This window comes from Garra rufa, chromosome 4 (assembly GCF_049309525.1).
Source record: "Garra rufa chromosome 4, GarRuf1.0, whole genome shotgun sequence".
Classification (NCBI taxonomy): domain Eukaryota; kingdom Metazoa; phylum Chordata; class Actinopteri; order Cypriniformes; family Cyprinidae; genus Garra; species Garra rufa.
In genome coordinates this window covers 37,831,182-37,851,287 of record NC_133364.1, presented here as the reverse complement: position 1 = coordinate 37,851,287, position 20,106 = coordinate 37,831,182, and the positions used below count along the sequence as shown (strand labels likewise).

The 20,106-nt window shown below is 39.8% G+C and overlaps 1 protein-coding gene across 1 annotated transcript in view; it reads left to right on the top strand.

The window, feature by feature from the left end:
• The window catches only part of LOC141332929 (NACHT, LRR and PYD domains-containing protein 3-like), a 443,961-nt gene extending 443,284 nt beyond the window's left edge, over positions 1-677 (top strand). Inside the window, exon 10 of the mRNA XM_073837888.1 lies at positions 112-677. Coding sequence (XP_073693989.1) covers positions 112-677 — 566 coding nt within the window. The remainder of the gene's footprint in view (positions 1-111) is intronic.
• The last annotated feature ends 19,429 nt before the right edge of the window (positions 678-20,106 follow it).

Below are 20,106 nucleotides of genomic sequence, written 5' to 3'. Positions count from 1 at the left end.
CATATAGAACACACACACACACACACACACACACACACACACACACACACGCACACACACACACACAGCTGTAGTGATTGTTGTTGTAAATGTCTCTGTTCTTGTGTTCAGATGCCTGTTTTCTCACACTGGATCCAAACACAGCACACACTAAACTCAGACTGTCTCAGAAGAACAGAAAGGTGACACATGGGTATCAGCCGCATCCTGATCATCCAGACAGATTTGATCATTATCCTCAGGTGTTGTGTAGAGAGAGTGTGTGTGGACGCTGTTACTGGGAGATTAAGTGGAGTGGAGATGTGGAGATATCAGTGTCATATAAGAGCATCAGCAGGAAGGGATCGGGTGATGAGTGTGTGTTTGGAAATAATGATCAGTCCTGGAGTTTAATCTGCTCTCGCTCCAGTTACTCATTCAGACACAATTACAGAGAAACTGATCTCCCTGTAGAGCCCATCATCAGCAGGAGACTAGGAGTGAATGTTGATTATAGCAGGAGATTAGGAGTGAATGTTGTCTATAGAGTAGGAGTGTATGTGGATCACGGTGCAGGAACTCTGTTCTTCTACAGCATCTCTGACACAATGAGCCTCATCCACACAGTCCACACCACATTCACTCAGACGCTCTATGCTGGGTTTAGTGTTTGGTCTGGATCAGTTTTACTGTGTTGATGAATGAGAATAGACTGATGAGAGATTGTACCCATAATGCTTTGAGCTGATGATGAATCAGTAACAGTGAGATGTTCTAGAGTCTCTTCATCACATTAATACTGCAGCTCAACTTCTGTCACTCAAATAACAGAATAAATGTGTTTTTATTGTAGTGTCACATCAATCATTTGTATTATTGTCTTCGCAAACATGATTCATGATGAACATGTGATTGATTTTCCTCTATTGTTGCTGCAGAAATAATAAAACACAATGTCAAATCATCTTGAGATCAGATTGTAATTGATGAGGAATATGTGAAATGTTTGAATGCATGAATCATGAATATAATCACAGCATTTAATAAAATACTATTATTCTAACTACAGTGAAGCTGTATTCAATTATTAAGCAATGAAAGAGCTGTCAGAATATTTTTAATATAATAATTAAAAAACATATATTTTCTATTACATTTATATTTCTTGTAATTGTAATATATTTATAAATAAATCTATTTTATTTAATATAGTGTAAACTTTGTACAATATGTACAAACTGCTGAATTGATTTGAACAAAAATGGCCTTTAGATAATAAAGGACTAATTTTAGCGGAAGTATTTGTATTTGAATTAAAATAAATAATTAAAGAAATGTGTACATTTACATTTACATTTATTCATTTAGCAGACACTTTTATCCAAAGCGACTTACAATTGGGAATACAACAAGTGATTCATCCTAAGGAGGCAGATCAACATAGGAAGTGCTCAAAAATACCATATATCTCAGGCATTGTTAGATGAGTGCTGGATAGAAAGGGAAGATCAAATTTATTTATTTATTTTATTTTTATTTTTTTTTTGAGTCAAATAGTGTCGAAAAAGATGGGTTTTCAGCAGACGCTTGAAAGCTGTTAAGGAGTGTGCATTCCGGATAGGGGTGAGAAGATCATTCCAACAGAGAGGAACGTTGAATGAGAATGTTCTGGAAAGTGATTTCATGCCTCTCTGTGGTGGTACAATAAGGCGTCTTTAACTAGAGGATCTCAGACTTCTGGAGGGAGTGTAGATTCGTAGTAGTGAATGGAGGTAGGCAGGAGAAGAGCCGGTGGCTGTCCTATATGCCAGCAATAGTGTCTTGAATTTGATGCGAGCTGTAACCGGTAGCCAGTGCAGTGATATGAAGAGAGGTGTGACATGGGCCTTTTTGGGCTCATTGAAGACCAGCCATGCTGCTGCATTCTGATTCATTTGTAGAGGCCTGATTGTACATGCTGGAAGACCAGCTAAAAGAGCATTACAGTAGTCCAGCCTGGAAATGACCAGGGCCTGGACGAGGAGTTGTGCAGCATGCTCTGTTAGGAAGGGCCTGATCTTTCTGATGTTGTGCAGTGCAAACCTGCAAGATCAAGCAGTTTTAGCTATGTGGTCTTTAAAAGTCAATTGGTCATCAAAGATTACTCCAAGATTTCTGGCTGAAGTCGATGGGGTAATTGTCGATGAACCTAACCGGATGGAGAAGTCATATTGTAAAGTTGGAGTGGCAGGAAAGACAAGAAGCTCTGTCTTTGCTAGATTGAGCTGGAGATGGTGTTCCTTCATCCATGCAGAGATATCCGCCAGGCAGCCTGAGATCCGTGCAGCTACCGATGGGTCATCTGGTTTGAATGAAAGATAGAGCTGTGTGTCATTCGCATAGCAATGGTAGGAGAAGCCATGTGCCTCTATGATGGGGCCCAGAGATGTAGTGTATATGGAGAAGAGGAGGGGTCCAAGAACTGATCCCTGAGGAACCCCAGTGACCAGTTGATGAGTTTTGGATACCTCCCCTCCCCAAGCCACTGTGAAAGACCTACCAGAGAGGAAGGATTTGAACCAGCGAAGTGAAGTCCCTGTGATGCCCAGCGATGAGAGGGTGGACAGGAGGATCTGATGATTCACCGTGTCAAAAGCTGCAGATAAGTCCACCAAAATGAGTACTGATGATTTGGACTCAGCTTTTGCAGTCCGTAAGGCTTCAGTGACAGACAGTAACGCAGTCTCAGTTGAATGGCCACTCCTGAACCCTGACTGGTTAGCATCCAGTAGATTGTTCTGTGAGAGAAATAAAGATAGCTGGTTGAAAACAGCTCGTTCTAGTGTTTTTGCTATGAATGGAAGGAGAGAGACAGATCTATAGTTGTCTATAAGTGAAGAGTTAAGTGTAGGTTTTTTGAGCAGTGGGGTAACCCGGGCCTGCTTAAATGTAGTGGGGAAAGTGCCTGTGAGAAGAGATGTGTTGATGATGTGTGTGAGCGCCGGTAGGATTGTGGGAGTGATTGCTTGGAGAAGGTGTGAGGGGATAGGATCTAAAGGACATGTTGTCGGACGGCTGGAGAGGAGAAGTTTGGTTACTTCTGCCTCAGAGTGGGGACAGAAGGAGAAGAGGGGAGTTCCAGTCGTGGGTGTGGTTAATTTTAATTCCTGTACGTGTGGAGCTGAGAACTGACTACTGATAGATGCAGTTTTGTCTGTGAAGAATGTGGCAAAATCATCAGCTCTTATAGAAGTAGTGGGAGGTGGTGGAGGGGGACAAAGCAGTTAATTAAAAGTTTTGAAGAGGTTGTGTGTGTCCGGAGCATTGTTGATCTTGTTGTGGAAGTATGACGATTTGGCAGTATGGGTAGAAAAGGATGAAAACAAAGGCCGATACCTACTCAAGTCAGATGGATCCTTAGATTTGTGCCATTTCCTCTCAGCTGCCCTAAGTTTGGAGCGCTGCTCACGAAGAACATCGGATAACCAAGGGTTTGAAGGAGGAGCTTGTGCTGGCCTGGAGGAGAGAGGGCATATATCATCTAGACAAGAAGTAAGCAGTGGAGCACAAGGTGTCGGTTGCTGTATTAGTATCCGAGGATGAGAAGTGGGTTGGAGAGGGAAGAGAGGAGGATACTGTGGAAGAAAAGTGTGAGGGTGAAAGAGAGCGAAGGTTTCGTCTAAAAGTAACAGGTAGAGGGGTTTGGGGTGCACAGCGAGATGTAGATCAAATGTAATGAAGAAGTGGTCAGAGATGTGTAAGGGTTTGACTGATATGTTATCTGTAATACAGTTTCGTGTGTAAATGAGATCAAGTTGGTTGCCAGATTTATTAGTGTATGTAGTGCTAATGCATTTTAGATCAAATGAAGCAAGGAGTGAATGGAAGTCAGCAGCATAGGGTTTGTCAGTGTGAATGTTGAAATCCCCAAAGACTAGAAGTGGGCTGCCATCTTCTGGAAATGAGGACAGCAGCCCGTCCAGCTCTTCTAGGAAGATGCCAAGTTGAGTTGGAGGGCGGTAATTTACCACAACATGGAGTTTGATAGGAGATGTTATAGTGACTGAATGAGATTCAAATGAGTTGTAATTGCATAGAAGAGAATGGGTTGAATATTTCCAGTTGTTAGAAATGAGTAATCCGGTACCGCCTCCCCTTCCAGAGTGACGAGAAGTGTGAGAAAAGGAGAAGTTATTAGAGAGAGCGGCTGGGGTTGCTGAGTTTTCAGGACGAATCCAGGTCTCAGTTACCCTGGAAATCCAGAGGTCTCGCGAGAGCACAATTTGAATTGTCTCTGCAAGACACTCTGGCATTGAGCAATGATGCAGGTTACTGCAATACGTAAGCAATTGTGGGAACCAATCAAATCGGTGTATCTGATGTAGGCGGGCCAGAGGTGAGCTAAGCTGATGATGACAGCACTGCGACGTCCGAATCATATAGTAAACTTTGAAAGATCGCTGTCGCTACAGATGAACAAGAAGTTGTTTGAAACGGCTTTGGCCGCTACAATGAACGAGTTAGACTTGGCTTTCCATATAAAAGAGGAACAGAAAACCGAAAACTCGAATCGTTCCTTTGCAAGAAGGACGTTTTTGCTGTTTTGCCGACTGGATACGGCAAGAGTTTAATCTATCAGTTCACGAGTTCACGCTTACATATAATTAGCCGGAGAATAGTAGTGCATGTTTGGCGTGCTGTCCGGTGAAGGGCTCCGAGCTCGGGAGTGGCCCGAACCCAGAGTACGTTACTCCCCAATAGGAGTAGCGAGAACTCGGAGTGATGAGATGGGGTGGTGGAGGGTTACTGATAAACCATCGAGTGAATTGAGGTGAGTCAGCTGTATTTAAACCTATGGCGCTGATTGACTTGTGATGTTTACGCTAAGCATCTGACGCGCTTCTCCCAAACTTTGTTAATGAAACATCATTTAGCTCTGCTGGTAGCTAAGCGTGTATTGTTGTGATTGGCCGTGGCGTTATCCAATTGCGTGCAGTTAGAGTTTCAAATGCACGCTTGGTGCCGCCCCTCGAGTTAGGCAGTTTTCATTGCTCGATCCCAGACCCTTAATCTTAATAGATTAGGGTCTGGATTTTTCCAGGCTAGGTCTCAGTCAAACTAAGGATGCTCACGCCAGATTGCAGAGAAAGGGCTGAAATTAAGTCAGCTTTGTTGACAGCTGACTGACAGTTCCATAGCCCAACCGTGAAAGAGAACGGTTCAGTGAAAGAGGTGATGATAGTGCGCAGGTTAGAAAGATTGCGTCGACGAGTGTGTGTGATGTTAGAGTGATTTGTGGAGAGCACCGGAATGAATTGGAAGCACATGATAGTGGAGGACAGAAAGAAGAGTGAAATAATGAAAGGAATACCTAAGTGCGTTATCGGTTACGTTGCTCGGTTAAGTCGCGCAGGACAAGTCGCAGGTCTTGACTCTCGTTGGTCTTCACGCGAGGAGGCTGAACGCTTCCGCTGGCGCTTCCGCGTCAGCTGGTATGACGCGCTTAAATAGACTGTCAATAACACATAAGTGATAACAGCTGGGTACGCCTCCTTGTGTGATTCACCCCCGAAAGTAAGGCAGGCAACTGGAAATTTGCTCGAATGGAAACTAAATTGCTACTGACTTCGCACTTTGAGTGTGCTCAGGAAGGGAACGATAGGGCGAACAAAAGCTTTACCTTGGCCATCTGCTTACTATTTTTAATTTCAATAACTGCAATCAGAACTAATAATTACAACGAAACGCTAGCAGAACCAATAAACAAGTTACTGAGTGCTTTCCAGCAGCAACTACATGTATATGGAAACGAATAAGGAAATTAATAGCAACGAACGACTGCTTTTACGCAGTCACTACATGTATACACAAACGAATAAGGAAATTAACAGCAACGAACGAGTGCTTCTTAGTACTAAATAACTGTATATAGAATGAATAAGGAAATTAACAGCAACGAACGAGTGCTTTTTAGTACTAAATAAATGTATATAGAACGAATAAGGAGATTAATAGAAACGAACGAGTGCTACTCAGCAGCAACTACATGTAACAATCACCTGTTGAAAACAAAGTATTTCAGAAGAAACTTACCCGCTGTCGTTTCTGTCTGCACCTGAGGTTACTGAAGTCACTTATTATTAATATAATATTATTAAAATTTTATTTTATTATTTAATTATTAAATCATTTTATTTTATAGTACAATAGTTGTATTGCAATCATAACATTTATATTGATTTATTATCATTTAAATAGTACTAAAATATATATCACAATTTGGTTACTATTATTATTATTTAAATTATAAAAAATCAATAAATAAATGTATTTAATATTAAATTAATAATAATAAAAATTATTAGTTTAATAATACAATTTAATATTTAAACATAATACTAAATAATAATAATAATAATTTAATTTCAATACGATTAAAAATATATTTTTTATAAATTAAACAATTATCAATTAATAACCCACTATCAACAACACCACTGTTACGGAAGCAGACCAACGAGAGAGGTAAGTGTAAATAATAACAATGTTTATTTTCAGCAGAGCAGAAATGAAACAGATGACGTGCAGGACCGGGTAAGTATAACAGTTCAGGTAGAATTCCGTTGTGTGTTGACAGCGTTGTTGATTGATGATGTTTCCTTTGCAGGAACGACGGGAGGAGAACTTCAGATGACACACACACACACACACACCGTTGGAATCCAACAGACAGACTTACGGCTCACACACCGCTGACATGAAACTGATGATGGATACAGACTGGAATCAAAACGAGAAGACAGGTAAGTAATAACAGGTAAGTAATACGGTAGATATATTCTTTGTGAACTCGAGAGAGTAACACAAAGAGTCCGCTACGTGCAAACGAGCCCAGACACTGGGTGGTGTGTGAGGTGTGCTTTTAAGTGGTGCTGGTGATTGGCTGCAGGTGCGTCTGATTAATACTCAGGTGAGTGTGACGGCTTGGTGTGTAAGGTGGTAGAACCTGGCCAATCCGTGACATTACCCCCCTCCCCAGGGCCCGCTCCTGAGGGCCGAGGCCTCCGACGTCGTGGTGGTCTACCTCGTCCTCGAGGAGCTGGACATTCAGGATGATTAGTGTGAAATTCCTCCATAAGGGCTGGGTCTAGAATGTCGACTCTGGGAACCCACGACCTCTCCTCTGGTCCGTATCCTTCCCAGTCTACGAGATACTCTAAGACGCCACCACGACGTCGGGATAGAAGGATTTCTCGGACCGAGTAGATGGACCCCTCTTCCAGAACCAAGGGGGGAGGGGGTTCCTCTTCGTGGCCAGGTTCTGTGGATGGAATCACAGGTGGGTGAAAGGGTTTAAGCAGTGATATGTGAAATGTGGGATGAATTCTGTATTGAGGTGGTAATTGAAGCCTGTAGGTGACGGGGTTGACCTGTTCCACGATGGTGAAGGGACCAACAAATCTGGGACTCAACTTTCTCGAGGGCAGGCGCAGACGGTTGTCTCTTGTGGAGAGCCAGACTTTCTGCCCAGGAGTGTATGTGGGACCCGGAATCCTTCTCTGGTCGACGGTGGACTTGGCTCTGCGCACTGCCCTTTGCAGATGATGGTGAGCCTCGTCCTAGACTCTCTCGCTCTCCCGAAATCAGTAATCCACTGCGGGCACCTGTGATGGTTCACCATTCCAGGGGAAGAGTGGAGGTTGGAATCCGAGTACACACTGGAATGGTGTGAGTCCTGTGGTTGGTTGCCGCAGTGAATTCTGGGCTTATTCTGCCCAGCCCAGAAACTGGTTCCAGGAGTCCTGGTGACCGTGACAAAAGGTCCTGAGGAACCGCCCCACCTCCTGGATCTTCCTCTCTGTCTGCCCGTTGGTCTCAGGGTGGTATCCAGAGGAGAGGCTAACGGTCACACCTAGGAGTTTAACTCCTATAGGACGGCTGTATCGCCGGCGATACCGGCTCATTTTTTTTTGATCAGCGCAAAAGACACTAAAAATGCTCTGTCGGTTTTAGTCATACAAATTAGAGATATACATCATTGGAAACTGTAAAGTTTGTACTTTTATTTGTGCACACTCACAAGAACAGCAGAAAGTTGTGCTTTTTTATTTAGAATAAAGAAAACAAACAGGGTGATTTCTGTTTTCTCTGTCTCCGCAAACTGCTTTTAGAAATGCGTCACTTAAATCATTCAAACTCGGTGAATACTCAGCACACAAACAGAAAAGTGGTATCTACTGAAAGCTTGAGATTAATGCTTTTAAACGAAGTAAGTTTTATCAAAAACAAATAATCTGTGATAAATTAATCTATATGAAACCAAGGAGATGTCTAGTCTATCCAGTTCCAACTAATTATCTCTAATGTGACCGCGCCCACTAGCGAAAATTTCTTTTGCCATGCAAATTAGCCATGTGCTGCAATCGCGACAAGGACCGGAGTATCTGTACGCGAGGAAACCCCCACATCACCGCAACAAAGCAACATGACTTCAAGTTCATCTTGGTTACAGTTTGTTTCTGAATGAAGATATGCTGTGAGGAATTAGACTTATATTTACCACGATCATAAGAAGGACGCGATGCGACACAAACCCAGCAGGAGGAGACATTTACATGAGTAAGTCTTACTTTCATTTTCCTACTAGCTTTCGCTGTTATTTCCTTTGGCAAAACATGTACACATTTTACTAGTTAGACTTATTCCAAACTAAAATTCCCGACTTAATCAAATGAAACATTATGAAGTACGTTTGATTGCATCTCACACAATGGCAGGATATTTATAATGTTCTAGAAAAACGATGTGATTATGACTGTGAGATGCATTTATGACGATATCTTTATTACTGTAGAATCATACTTATTAATTCATTTATTTTATTGTATAACAGTAGGGTGAAATATAATATATAATATAATATGAGTGCTTACACTGAATGTGTGTTTACATCACGTTTATTAGTAATATAGTGCTAAACGATAATTATTAGTTTCTCAGATATTACATGTCCTTTTTTACATTAGTACAAACGCTAGAGTATAGACTGTATTCTGACAGATGATCCTGATATGATTTTTGATTTGTTTTGTTTTTGTAGTGATCTCAAACCTGCTCAAAAGATGAATCCTGCCCTCTTTCCCTTGAGTCCCTTCAAACTGTTTTCCTCTGAGAGCACTACAAACTTGAGATGTTCAACTATACTGATATTCTGGTGTAAAACAAGTTTTTGACTTTTTTGTGTGCACGCAAAATAGCAGGTAAGATTTCATTTGTTGAACAGAATTCAGAAGAAGTTTTCAGAAATGCCACAAAGTCTGTGCACATCTGTGTGGTTAGATGAGGGAGCTCAATAATGTGTCTTTGACCTTCATTATGTATGTTTTGTTTATACAGTGATAGTAAATAAAATAAAAATAATCTAAAACTCCATTCTCTGAATCTTCTCACATTGTTTCCTTACCTGCTATAGTCAAGTCAGTCATTGATGGGGCCATTAGGGAGGGCTCTTTTGTCTCTCAGGTGTGAACTGCTAAATATTCATGGGTCATTGCCACACCTATGAATAATCCCTTTCGATCACAAAACATGTTTTATAAAATTTAAATCAATATATTGTTTTCTCTGAACGAGTGAACGAGATGATTTTCACATCATTTGGTTGAAAAAATTCTAGCCTACGACATCCAATTATCTAAAGTCTTGTAAAGAAATGTCCTGTATGTGCTTCATGGCCTTATTTCAGTGACTTCAAAACTTTAGATTTTCAATAACCACGCATAAACATAGTTTTCTCAAAAACACAAACATGCACATTAATGTTGCTTGCATATTATTGTAGCCCAATATGTGCTGATTACAATGTAATCTGACTTTAACCATTCATATGTTTTTAAGATACTGAAAAAAGCACAAATGTCAGGGCATGTCAAAACTTCTTCAGGGCCCCAAAACACCTCAGACCCCAGAGGGTTAAAGAAGGCTTTCCATACCCTTGATATGAATTGAGGTCCTCTGTCCGATACGATATCCTCCGGGATACCTTAGTACCGGAATACCTTGTTGAAGAGTGTCTCGGCTGTTTTCAGAGCTGTTGGAAGACCTTTCAAGGGTATGAGTCTACAGAATTTTGAGAATCGATCAACAATGACAAATATGCAGGTATTACCATCCGATGAGGGAAGATCGGTCATAAAGTCTACTCCTAGGTGTGACCAGGGGCGGTTCGGTATGGGCAAGGGATGGAGTTTTCCTGCAGGCAGATGGCGAGGACTCTTGGACATAGCACATTCCTTGCAACCTTTTACATACCTCCTCACATCCCCTGCCATGTCCGGCCACCAGAAGCGATCAGATAGCAGCGAGAGAGTATTGTTGGCCCCTGGATGTCCAGTGCCCAGGGAGGTATGTACAGTATGGATAAGATCTACCCGTTGGGTCCGTGGGATGAACTGACGACCAGGTGGACAGCCCGGCGGAGATCTGGGTTCCGGAGTGGCGACGGCTGGAGGGTTTGTCCATTCTATGGGTTGGACGATGATGTTTTCCGGGATGATGTTGGAAGGTATTTCAGGTGAGTCTTGAAGATCGTGTATCCTGGAAAGTGCATCTGCTCGGATGTTTTTGGGACCTGGTCGGTAGGTGATAGTGAAGTCGAAACGGGAGAAGAATAATGACCAACGTGCTTGACAGGGACAGAGTCTTTTGGCATCTCTGAGGTACTGCAGGTTTTTGTGGTCGGTGATTACTTGAAAGGTATGGTTAGCTCCCTCCAACCAATGTCACCACTCCTCCAGAGCGAGTTTGAAGGCAAGAAGCTCACGGTTACCGATGTCGTAGTTCCTCTCCGCTGGGCTGAGCTTCCGGGAGTAATAGGCACATGGATGAAGCAATGGAGGAGTACCATGATACTGGGACAGGATTCCTCCAACTCCGGTGGTAGATGCGTCCACCTCTACCACGAAAGGGAGATCAGGGTCAGGATGAGTCAAAAGTGGTGCTTGTGTAAAGGAGGTCTTGAGGTTTTGGAAGGCTGCGGCCGCATCAGGGGTCCATGGAAGGGTTCTGGGTTTCCCTTTGAGTAGGTTGGTGAGAGGAGCAGTAATGAGGCTGTAGTTTTTGATGAATCGACGGTAGAAATTTGCAAATCCTAGGAATCTTTGGAGTTCTTTTATAGTAGTGGGTTCTGGCCAAGAGACAACTGCAGATACCTTCCTCTTGTCCATACGAACCCCCTGCTGGTCGATGACATATCCCAGGAAACGTAATGTAGATAAGTGGAATGAACATTTTTCTGCCTTGAGGTTAAAGTTAAACTTTATTGTCCTTAAAGGCAATTCTTTGTATAGACAGCAGTAGGAGCAGTAGTATACACATACACATATTAACAACACAACACAACACATCAATTACCTTGAATTACAAAAAATCGTTTAAAAACTTAATTGCCGCCGGTATTAAAGAATTTCTATATCTATTTGATTTACACAAGGGGAGTCTAAATCTCCGCCCTGAAGGAAGGAGTTGAAATTCAGCACACAATGGATGAGTAACATCAGAAAGCACTACCTGGCCCTTCCTAATTGTCCTGCACTCATAAATCTGTGAGATAGTCCTTAAATCGGTCCCCACTATCTTACTGCACATTGTCACAATGCTTGTCAGCTTCCTCCTGTTCTTTAAATTAAGATTACCATACCAGCAGACGATGGAGAAACTTAAAATGGCTTCAATGAAGCATGTATAAAACATTTTCATAAAAGAAACATCCATGTTAAAAAATCGAAGTTTCCTTAAAAAATGCATACGCTGAAGAGCTTTTCCTCTAATTATATCGGTGTTTTCCTCAAATTGTAGTTTATCATCAATTATAGTCCCTAAATATTTATATTGTTTGACTACTTCTACCTGCTGTCCCTTTATCAATAAGCATCTCTTTTGTTTTTGAAGCATTAATATTTAGAAATGAATCATCACACCATTGAATAAAATTATCGATCACTGGCCCAACATCTGGCTCAGACTCAGTGAGAAGAGACACAATCACAGAGTCATCCGCAAATTTAACAATGTGTCTCCCATTAAAAACACTCCGACAATCATCGGTGTATAAAGAAAACAAAAGAGGAGACAAAACGCAACCTTGTGGCGTACCCGTGGAGGACATCAAAATATTCGACACCACTCCATTGACCCGTACTCTTTGGGATCTATTAGTTAAAAAATCCACCAACCAGCACACAGTATTTAGATCTAGTTTAAAAGTATCAATCAATTTCTTTGCCAAAATGTGAGGCTGAACACAATTAAAAGCAGAAGAAAAGTCTATAAAAAGCAAACATGCATGACTTTTCTTGCCTTCTAAATGTCCTAAAATCATATTCAACAAGGTACAAGTGGCATCATCAACTCCTCTACCAGATCTATATGCAAACTGCATAGGATCAAGTGCTGGCTGTGTTAGGGTTAAAATCTCCTTCCTTACTATCTTTTCAAAAGATTTCATAATCAAGGAGGTTAATGCAACAGGCCTGTAGTCTTTAAGAGAAGAAGAATTTCTTTTTTTCGCAATTGGTACCACAATGGCATCTTTCCATAAACTAGGGACCTTAGAAAATTTTAATGATTCATTAAAGATAAATGAATAAATCCCTGAAAGCTGCTCTGCACAGTTTTTCAACAACCTACCACCAATGTGGTCAGGGCCTGGACTCTTTCTAACCTTGACCTGACTAAAACAGCTACATACATCAGCCTCATTAATTTGAATTTTCAGAGTCACAGAATTTCCCCTATATTCAGACAATTCTCTTGAAAAATCATGATTGTCAAAACGTACATAAAACGAATTAAAAGCATCTGCTAATTCATAATCAGATTTCCCTCCAAAACTAATACATTTTCTCTTCTGTTTAGTTCCGATAATAGACTTCACTCTGTCCCAAGCTACATGAGACTTTTCATTTGTAAACATAGTTTCTATCTTTTCCTTGTACCGCAATTTTGCTAATTTCACCTCATTTCTAACTTGTTTATTAGCCTCTTTGTACCGAATACTATCGCCCTGTTTAAAATAAATATTCCTTAAGTTAATAGAATTTTTAACTTGTTTAGTAATCCAAGGCTTATTGTTTGGAAAAACTATACATGCTTTTTTATAAATGACCAAGTCTTCACAAAATTCAATATAGCTAGTCACAGTTTCAGTAAGATCATCTAAGTCAGTACATTCGGATTTGAACAAGTCCCAATCAGTACATTCAAAGCATCCCATCAACTCTTGAATTGAGTCTTCAGACCAAATAGGAACTAATTTCTTCTCTGTTTTTTCCCTTTTTAAAACAGGTTTATAAGTAGGGGCTAGATAAACAACATGATGGTCAGACTTGCCCAAGGGGGCTCTTAATGACGACTTATATGCCCCCTTAATAGACCCATAACAAAGATCCAAACATTTTCCATATCTGGTAGGACAGTCCACATATTGTTCAAAATGTATAAGTGATGTCTTCATTTTACAATGATTAAAATCTCCCATCACAATATTAGGTGCATCAGGGGAGATGCTTTGAAGCCGGTGTACCACTTTACATAAAATATCCGAGGCATTTTCCGAGGCATTTTCCTACATTTTCCTAAATATTTATTTCTGTATACAACAGAAATAAATATTTGTGGAAACTCCCGGGGCAAGTAGACGGGGCGGAGTGAAATCGACAACAGTTCAATATCGGGAGTACACACAGATTCTCTCAAAATCACAGACCTGCACCAACGCTGGTTAACGTAGATGCATACCCCTCCACCCAAGGATTTTCCCGTTGCAGCGGTATCCCTGTCCAACCGCACTGGAACACCGAAGCCATCGATTTCCAAATCAGAGTCTAAGTCATGTTCTTTAAGCCAAGTCTCAGTCAGGGAAATAACACATGCATTTCTATAATCAGAAAGAAACCGGACATTTGCTTGTAATTCGTCCAGTTTATTCCTGAGAGACTGGCAGTTGGCCAGGATTATTGAAGGGAGTGGGATGCGATTCAATCGCTGTTTACGTAATCTCTGCCGCAATCCCCCATTCTTCCCCCGTTTCCTCACCTTCTGGCGAGCAGTCTTTTCTGTACGCACACTGGGAAACTCACTCCTTAGGATTTCTGCAGGCCAGTCGAGGATTTGATCCAACACGCCGTAGTCAGAAGCACGGAACTGCACAAGGAAGTCACGACTGTATTGAAGCTGCTCTCTGTTCCCACGCTGTCCTCTCGCAAAATAGCCGAGGAATAGACAAATAGTCAGCAGGTTCACAAACGTGCGATATATCATCATGATGGTTCAGTATACACAATCCAATCCAAAAGGGACGAACAAGCAAACAAACAAACAAACGTGTTACTACTTCGACGCTACTGCTTCCACTGCTTCCACAGGTCGCCACAGTGCAGCAGGTACAGATGGTGTTCCCGTAGTTTCTGGAGGACCTCCGCAACGTGATGGCGATGTTCGGCCTCACTCCGGGAGTATATCAAGATGTCGTCTATATAGACGATGACGAAGTGATGAAGAAACTCCCGGAGTACCTTGTGGATGAAATTCTGGAATACGGAGGGGGTGTTGACCAATCCGTAGGGCATGACAGAGTACTCGTAGTGGCCAGTAGGGGTCACGAAGGCAGTCTTCCACTCGTCCCCCTCACGTATTCTCACGAGGTTGTAGGCGCTGCGGAGGTCCAGATTGGTGAACACCTTGGCTGTTCGGAGTTGTTCGAGGGCCGCAGGGACGAGAGGAAGTGGATAATGGAACTTGATGGTACTTTGATTGAGGATCCGGTAATCGATACATGGCTGCAGCCCTCCATCCTTCTTAGCGACGAAGAAGAAGCTGGATGCCGCGGGTGAAGTAGATGGCCGGATGTAACCCTGATTAAGAGCCTCCTGTATGTACTCCTCCATTGCTTTGGTCTCCGGAAGTGACAACGGGTAGATCTTACCTCTGGGCAGTGGAGCATCCGGAACAAGGTCAATGGCACAGTCCCATGGCCGATGTGGAGGTAGCTGGGAAGCTCTCTTGGGGCAAAAAACGTCCTTGTAGGATGAATAGATGTCGGGGATCTGGACCGATTGCTCCTCAACAGGACTTTCTACAGAGGTGACGCAGACTGGTAAGGATTTGTGGATCGGCCGTGGAAGCTCTGGAAAGCAGTGGTCAGTACATCCCTTTCCCCACTTGATCACTTCTCCTGTGCCCCAAGAGAGGATGGGATCATGCTTCACCAGCCACGGGCACCCCAAGATGATGTCCATAGTAGCTCCCTCCAGAACCAGAAATTGAATCTCCTCCCGGTGCAGAATTCATATGTGAAGGATGATGGGTTCACATATGCGGGGAATTCGGGTCCGTGAGTTGATTCGGGTAGTTATGGGTTGAATCTGGTAGATGGTGGTAGAAGCTTTGGTGCGAAGCTGGAGCTGGCGACAGAGGGTGTCCGAGATGAAGTTTCCCGCTGACCCGGAGTTGATGAGGGCTGCGACTGTAACACAGGAAGACAGGGTGGTTAACTGAACATTGGTAGTGAGTGGACGCATATTGTCTATTTCTGAATGCAAACCACTCACCAAGGATCGTACTGGACGAAGAGGACAGTTGAGACGGACATGTCCCACAGCCCCACAGTACATGCAAAGACCCCGGGTCAGCCTTCTCTGTCGCTCAGCTGCTGTAATCTTTCCGGATTCAAGAATCATGGGTTCTGGTTCTGGAGGGCTGGCGGTTGTTGATGGGCGGAGGAGTGCATTAGTCAGTGAACGTTCCTGATAGGATTTGATGCGATCTGAACAGCGAAGTGATTGCTGGATGAATTTCTCCAATCCCATCGAATCGTCCAACGCTGCTAGTTGAGTGTAGGATCCAGACTGAGCCGGTAGGTGGTAAGCAGTGATCGCTCATTCCATCCGCTGGCAGCGGCTAGAGTGCTGAAGTGTAGGGAATATTCTTGTGTAGTCATACTTCCCTGTTTCAGGTGGTACAGCTGTTCACCAGCGGACACTTCCGCATCAGAACGTCCAAAAACTTCTTTGAAATGAGCGATGAAGGTCTGAATAGAAGTGGTTGCCGGCCCGGCCTGATGATAGAGGGTGTCAGCCCATTTAAGAGCGGGTCCGGTAAGCAAAGAAGTGATGAAGGCGATCTTCGATTGATCTGTGGGGTAGAGAGCAGGTTGCATGGTAAATATCAAAGAACATTGTAATAGAAATCCGCTGCACTCCTCCGCCCCGCCAGAGTAGGGCGCTGGTCGAGCCATGGGACTGGAATTGACGGGGACAGAAGAAGTGCTGGCTGCCGGTGGAGCTGTGGGGCGAAATGTTGCTGAGGTGGTGGTGAGTGTGGTCAACAACACTTTGCGGAGAGAATCCACCTGCTCTTGAAACGGATCCGGATTGCTCATGCTGATTGTTGTCTTGGTCCGGGCTTACTGTTTAACCTGGCCAATCCGTGACAACCACCAACAACAACAATAATAATAATAATAATAATAATAATAATAATAATAATAATAATATATCAATACTCATATTCTGAGATAAGTATGTTAGAATTGTAATAATCCTATTGCAATCTAAAATAAAAAAGTGAGTATTCAACTAATAATAATAATAATAATAATAAAACACTAACTTTATTTTATACGGTGATGCATTGCTGCCACACACATTTTTTTCCCCACTCAGCTATGTCGTTATAACGAGATCTTTTCTCGTAAAAACGAGATCTTTTCTCGTTAAAACGACATCTTTTTTTCGTAATAACGACATAATATGTCGTAAAAACGATCTGATGTTCTTGTTATAGATGATATGATTATCTTCACCACAGTCCTGACATAAAGGAGGATGCACGCTGCTGGAGTTAGAATACACTAGCTATATATAGAAATACACTGTTTTAATAATTTTAATGTAATGGTTTCAATTGTAGCGGCATGTTTATTAGGATTAATCTCCAATCTGCCCTCAGACCCAGAGGATTTAAGATGATCAGATCAAAACTGTTATTTCTGAATAATCGACTCTGAGCTTGAATTTTTATTTGGATCAAAGTTTGATTTTACAGAAAATCGAAATACGATTATAAAGAAATAAAATAGAAATGACAAACGGTTTGATTGTATTATGATAATTTCGTTCTGTTTCAAAAATGGACAAAAAAAAAAAATCAGTTTTAGTATTTTTGTCCGTGGGTAAAAAGAGAGGTTATGCTTTAATAATTATATGTGGGCGGCAATGAAAAGCCACTTTTCAACTCAACCTGTCTTTACTGTCTATCGCATCATGCAGAATAAATACAAATACAAAAATACAAACAAATCTAGCTTAATTTCTTTTTTCTGTTTCTCAAACAAAACGAAATAATAATAATAATAATAATAATAATAGTAATAATAATAATAATAATAATAGTAATAATAATAATAATAATAATAATAAGCTATTATTATTATTATTATTATTATTATTATTATTATTATTATTATTAGGCCTATTATTATATTTTTCTTATTATGAATTCTATTTATTTATTTCTGCTCGTATTTCAATTTGCTGTTAAATCAACCAAAAAGTCGATTATTCAGAAATAATAATTTTTATTATCTTAAATAAGATTGTATAATAAAAATAATAATACGCCTAATAATAATAATAAGCATAATAACAATTTGAGTAGCCTATTATATTTATTTCATTTTGTTTGAGAAACGGAAAAACGAAAATCTTGATTCTTCCTGTTTTTGTTCGTGGGTAAAACACATGAGCTTATTGCTTGAATATTAATTTAACATGCCTGGGCGGCCTTGATATTTAGTATAATTATATACAAATTATACATTATTTATTATATATTATTAAATTTTATCTTTAGCTGAATCAAGCCACGAATCCGGTTTTTGGAAATATGCTGCGCTGGCTCTGAGTGTAAGCACAATGGTAGGTTACAGATAATGAACTCACACGGGAAAGACTGTACACTACCTCTTGTTGGATTTATACGAATTAAATAAACACAATTTTGTTTTCGATTCTTTTATTGAAGTAGACCTTTCAAGCTGCCTTGAGAGACATAAATTGCGAGAGCACACCCTGTATTTTTACAAAGGCAATTTGTAATGTTTTGTTGTTATTGTGGAAGTACATAAAATAAAGCAGACATTTATATTTCTTTCCTCTGTAATCACAAAGTAAGGGATCGCGCTGGTACCGCCGACCCGAGAACTGCAGTGTTGCTTGCAAAGAAACGTTATTGTGACTAATTTGCAGAGCGGTACATCAGACGAACATTTATTCCGCATGATGGGACAGACAGTAAAGACGGGCTGAGTTGAAAAGTGGCTTTTCCGGGCCACTCACGCACAAATATTAAAGCAAAAGCACACTTATTTAATAATAATAATAATAACAATAATAATAATAATAATTATTATTATTATTATTATTATTATTATAGGGTTTAATACAGTATAATAGGGTTTCCATAAATTTTATAATTGAATCAATTATTAATTTGTCAAAAAATAAAATAATAATAAATATAAACATTATTATATTACTTTTATTTGATTTCTAATAAAGCAATACATATGGTCCAATTGCAATATTATTATTGTACCATATTTAACAATAATAATAGTAATAATAATAATAATAATTATTATTATTATTATTATTATTATTATTATTATTATTATCATCATCATTGTTGCTGTTTTCATTTATTATTTACATTAAAACAAATACAAAATGTTATTGCACTCTAAAATGAAAAAAGTATTTAATTAATTAATAATAATAATTAACACTTTAGTTTACAGTATAATATAATTAATTATTTTACATTAAAATATAATACAGTAAAATAATATAATTTAAGCAAGTATTAATTCATCAATAAATAATTGATAAATTATTTAATTCAATTACATGAAGATATAATAATAATAATTATTATTATTATTATCATTTATTATTTACATTATAACAAATTATTATTAAAAATAATAAACACTTTATTTTACAGTGTAATATGATTTCAATAAATAATTTATCAATTTATCAATTTATAATTTATTATCAATTATCAATTCATCAATAAATAACAAAATAATATTATAATAAATATAAATATTATTATATTACTAAATATAATTATTATATTCATATTTAATCTCTAATAACTAATCTAAATATGGTACAGTTTCAATAATTGCATTGTACCATATTTAATAATAATAATAATAACCAAGGCGGACGTAACGCTTCTTCTACATTTGTGCACAGACTGCACAGGATGAGCTTTACAGCGGATAGTCTGTATCTATTCCTATCAGAAACCATTTTGCCTTGAAAACCTTGGGATATTAATACTTTTTTAATGAATTGTGACTAGTTGTATCTGTCTGTTATATTGTTTTATATTGACAAATGGTTAGGTTTAGGAGCATAACGTGTAAATTGTGTAATGTAAAAAAATTGTTTTGACTGTTCACATTAAAAAATAAAAACACACCTCAACATATATGCAATAATGGCAAAATTATTATCCAATATGGTGTAAAGGTTATTTATTTAAAGCAATGGAGGACCTGCACATCCAAAAACGATGCTAAAGAAGTACCCTGTGCATTAAAACGTGATGCCAAGGTCCTGACCAAGCATCAATATGTGAGGAGTTAGGAGTGAGAATGTGTTTGTTGTATTATCTGACTAAACAGAGCAAAGGCAGTAAATTCTGAAGTGTAGTGATTTAATAGAGGATGTCAAACACTCATTAAGTTCTTCTGCATCCAGCAGCACATTCAGAGATAAGTTGGGTCATTCCCTGTCAGTTCAACCAGAGGTCCCTGGCTCAAAGTTTAGATTTTGCATATATTTTTTCTGAAGAAAGATAAACACGTATAGTGATGAAAGCCAAAATATCAAATGCCATTGATGAATATTTACTGAGTAATCCACTGTTTTGTAGAGGGAGGACAAAATGGCAATTTTCACGTTAGATTCAGAGTCAAGATACAGGGGGGTAAAAATTAATTCAGAAAGATGGCAACATCATTATCCTGTTTTTACACAGAGATTGGTAGCTCTATTAGTAAAATCAGTTGACTTT